General features: G+C 38.3%; 1 protein-coding gene across 4 annotated transcripts in view; it reads left to right on the forward strand.

Moving 5' to 3' along the window:
- Positions 1–4,040, forward strand: part of FAM102B (family with sequence similarity 102 member B) — a 33,291-nt gene extending 29,251 nt beyond the window's left edge. For 2 of the 4 annotated variants that reach the window (XM_035894477.1, XM_035894480.1), the window contains 5 exons: positions 422–517; positions 1,072–1,261; positions 1,353–1,480; positions 1,879–1,948; positions 3,391–4,040. In XM_035894477.1, the coding sequence (XP_035750370.1) occupies positions 422–517; positions 1,072–1,261; positions 1,353–1,480; positions 1,879–1,948; positions 3,391–3,433 (527 nt within the window). In that variant the 3' untranslated portion in view covers positions 3,434–4,040. The remainder of the gene's footprint in view (positions 1–421; positions 518–1,071; positions 1,262–1,352; positions 1,481–1,878; positions 1,949–3,390) is intronic. The other 2 variants (XM_035894478.1, XM_035894479.1) reach the window with 2 other exon arrangements.
- The last annotated feature ends 395 nt before the right edge of the window (positions 4,041–4,435 follow it).

Consider the following 4,435-nt stretch of genomic DNA (forward strand, 5'->3'; position numbering starts at 1 on the left):
TTTATTACAAGCTTCAGGCTCTTACACAGCTTATTAATTTCTACCCTAAACACAGCTTAAGTTGTCTTAACCACAGTTACTTTTTTAGCCAGAAGACATCTAGTACGCCGTTCTACTATGGTAAGCATGGTGTTCTCGTTGATGTGTACAGTGTAGGCAAATCTAAAACTGCATTGCATACAAAACTTTCTAACCCAATGGTACTCTGTTTTACTCACTGAACGTATTATGATTTTTTTAAGGAATACGTATTTGTTAACATACATGGTATTTTTACTTGAATCTTCAAAGGGTTTGTAGAAAACCAGTGTCAAGTCCCTAATCCCTCGGGGAAATCTGACATTTGAGTCTAATCAAGATTACAGGCTAAGTAATAACAGAGCTGGCTTTAGCAACAGTATCTGACGTGCATGCGTTGCAGATGTCTCATCAAAGAGTGCCTCGGTCCCAGATGAACTTGGTGCGTGTGGACATTCCAGAACATCAAGCTATGCAAGTCAGCAGTCCAAACTGTCAGGTAGCTGTTAACAATTTTGTTATGAACTGCTGTAGTTTATGTACTTTCACAGTTTTAGACCACAGAAAATAAGTATACTTTATATGTTTAAAAAAACGGTTTGAAGTTGAAAGCTTTTTCCTAGGAGTTTCAGGTGTGGGGAGGGTAATATTTTTTCCTCTTAAAAGAACAATGGATTATCTGTTCAGAAGTGAGATTACTTCTTCACTTAGCTCCCTCCAATTAACGTATCTGAATGAGATTTTTACCTCTCCCATGTAAAAACAACTTGCAAACAGAGAGCTAGTTCTAAAAGCTGAAAGGGAATTAATGACACCAAGTCATTATATTTGTTAGGAAGCAAGAGTTATTCAGAACAAAAAGATGACAGCATGTGCTAGAATACAAAACCCAAAGTAATTTGTGTAATTGGTGTACGCACATACAGCCATAAGGCTTTTGAATTCTCTTTTTAAGAAAACAAAACAAAAATTCTGCTTTCAGGATGGTAAAATACAAGTAATGACTTTGGCTGTCAATAATACAGGTAACCTAGCTTTCCTGCACTTTCCCAGCAGGATACAGCACGTGTCACTCCAGATCAGCCAGTCTGTCTGAACTCTGCCACAGGAGGAACACCTCGGTGAGCAGTACCTCTACAGGAATTGGAAGTATTCTAGAGCCATGTGAATTCATGGAGCCAAAAGTAGCTGAAGCTGAATCTGATACATCCGTTAAAGATGCACCATCAGAAAAACTCTGCAGGTATACTTAACTTTGAAAGCCTTATCTAGCAAAAGTGAAACATAACTTACTATATCACTTCTAAGAGCTCTAAATATATTTATTTTTGCAGACATCCTGTAAAGCAAGACTCTGTGGAGTCACAGCTGAAGAGGGTCGATGCTACCAGAGTTGATGCTGATGATATAGTTGAAACAATACTCCAGAGTCAAGACTTTAGTTTAGACTCAAGTGCAGAAGGTATGGAGATAAATAAGGAAGCTTAAAGAAAATTGATGCACGTTACAGGCCTTAGGAAAATTCACTCTTCATAGTCTTTGTTGCTTGTAATCATAAGGACTGTGCATATGGATCAATAGGTTTTCTGCTTCATCCTGTCTCCCAGAAGTTGGAAAGACCATTGCATGACTTGGGTAACTTACCCAGAGAATTACTTGAAGTCTGAAAATAAAAGAGCAGGGGCCTTCTACGAGGGAGGTAGTTTCTCCAATCCATAGCACGTGAAGTTTGGCTCTTCATTAGTTAAAACATGTGCATCTGAAAGTATCCCTTAGAAAACTGGTAGATTTAAAAGGACTTAGTTTTAGCTTGGGCAACATTAAAGGAAGCTAACATATGTTAATTCCCTTGCTTTTTAGAAGAAGGTTTAAGATTATTTGTGGGCCCTGGTGGAAGCACTTCTTTTGGAAGCCATAATCTACCTAACAGGTATGTAGCCTGAACAACTAATCCATAAGTAATACTGAAAAAAAATGCATCTTATACAGCGATTATTCTGTATGTACTTTCTTGATCTTTGTATGTTTCTGTTCTGTATCACTTAAAGGCACCAGAAGACCTAGATCATCAGGTTTTAAAACAATACAGATAGGTTAGTTCCAAAATAAAACTGATGCATCAGCTATAAGAATTATAACTTTTGGAGGTTCTGAAGAGTCTCAGTTCCAAAGTTTTCAGATATGAGCAATGGTTCAGTCAGTATGGACACAGGAAACGGGCACCAGTTTAAAATCTTACCTCTACAGACTTAGTGTTACTCTCTGGAGCTGGAAGAAAGTCTTAAGTATTTTGCACACCCACCTGTATGGTATCAAACCGTTATGTCTTCCTGATAACAAGCCTAATTTTCTTCAGTTTTGCTCACCACTCCTTCTGATTCCATACGCTACACTTTTCCTTTTCCAATGGCTTGTTTATCTTTCAACTATTTGTACCCCTAAACTCTCTCCTTTGATAATCTGCTTCGGATTATCTTCTTGTAGTTGTTTTAGAACCAGAGGTATGTTTTCTTCTTCTCTAAACACTCTTCAAATACTCTGATATGTGACTTGACCTGAAAGCATTAGTCTTCTCAGATGAGAAAACATTGAAAATGTGTACGAATATGCTCTAATACCATGATTCTGCAGTCCAGAGTAACTCTTCAAGACTTTTCTTTATCTCACAAAATTAGCATAGCATCAGTATTTCAGCAATTCAACAGGTACTGCTGGAATTGGGTATAAAGGCAGCTGATAATGTGCTGAAAATTGTAAAACAAATTTTTGACATAGCACTGCAATTTGCCATGTAAAACAACCTACGATGTTCTGGCAGGGGGGAGACAGTTTTGTAACGGTGCATTTACAATTCAGCATGCACAAAGACTGGAAGACGTTTTTCTTGTATCTTAACGTAAGAAGATTGTAACTTAGTGGCGTTTTTTAGAGCCATTTATCTATTTAAGTATAAATGTGCATATAAAGTACTAGCTGAGTATGATGTAGCTGGGGTGGGAGGGGTACCCCCCCCAAAAAAAACCCCAACCAATCCCCCCCACCCAAACAGCTAGTACTAGAAAGATAATGTTTAAGGAACCCTAGAGAAGTCCAAGAGTAACTTCTTTTTCAGTAACATTATTTATCATTCTTCACTTTGACTGTAGTGTAACCCAAAACGCTAGAACGCGTTACGCTGTGGGTTACCCAGTGGCACGGTGATTAGGCATGTTTCCTACCCCTCACCTTTAGCTGGTTTGGTACGAGCTCTTTGGGGGGGGGCGGGGGGGTGTTGGGGTTTTTTTAAACAGTAAATTTGCTGTTCTGTGATATTTGCTGTTTAGCTTCCATTTAAATTGGAATTGAACTAACTTCTTTCAAACATTCTTTCAGAGTAGGATCTGGAGCATACGAGCAGGTGGTGATAAAGCGTTAGCCTAGAGTGACAAACAAGAGGAAAACTTGGAGCTCTGTGGTGCTGATGCTTCTGTTTTTCTTTGCTCTGTTGCAAGAGTTGCAAAAGCCAAAATGACCTCAATGTGATCTTTTTTTTGGAAAGTAATGGAATGCCTCTTGCTTATAGAGCTTCATCTTCTGTGGTATGAAGGCAATGTTCAGCTATGTGTATATACCTTGTTCGAGCACTTAAACTATATTTGTAAGCTCTACCTGATGTTAGTGGAATTATTTGCTTTTTAAGTTGTATGAAACATTTTTGGAAGTGAATCCCATTTCAGTGTTTTATACAGGAGACCACTTGTGGTGATGTACCTTGTTTGTAACTTCTTTTCTAAAGAAGCTTCTAAACGTTGGTCTTAAATGAACCTGAAGAAATTAATTACTCAGTTTGATCCTGCCTGCTATTTTAGTCTTACAGAAGCTAATTACTTCTATCAAGTCAAATTAATATCAAGTCAAAATTAAGGCCTCCACAAAACAGCCCAGCTTTAACATAACCAAAACCCTCTCTTGAAGAGTACTGGGCATAACTTCATTGTAAGCTTGAACAGTAGAGGTGAACTTCGCATGCATTTAAAAAAAAACCCAAAAACAACTAAACAATCTAAACCAGCTTGTAACCAGTTGTGTTGATTGTAAATGAAGGCTAGGTGCTTAAATGCATCAAATGTGACATCTGTACTGGCGCGAGAGACAAAGTAGGATTCCACATGAAGATACTAAGGCACAATAGTGTATTATCAAGGAAACCGGCTGGATTGTTCAATCTGGAGTTCAAAAGCTGCTTCCAGGGAAACTCACTTCAATAATGCATGAACCTTGAGAGTCAGCAGGATGGTGCTGTTTACAAACCTAGGCAGTAGTTTACTACCACTTAATCCTTCACAGTTACTTAGTGCCTTGCTTGTGTCTTGAATGTGCCTTTGGGATGGGGGAGGCACAGGGAGATTAAAGTTTAAGTTGCTGAGTAAATAGATTA

This window comes from Egretta garzetta, unplaced genomic scaffold (genome assembly GCF_000687185.1).
Source record: "Egretta garzetta isolate BGI_Z169 unplaced genomic scaffold, ASM68718v1 scaffold655, whole genome shotgun sequence".
NCBI lineage: Eukaryota > Metazoa > Chordata > Aves > Pelecaniformes > Ardeidae > Egretta > Egretta garzetta.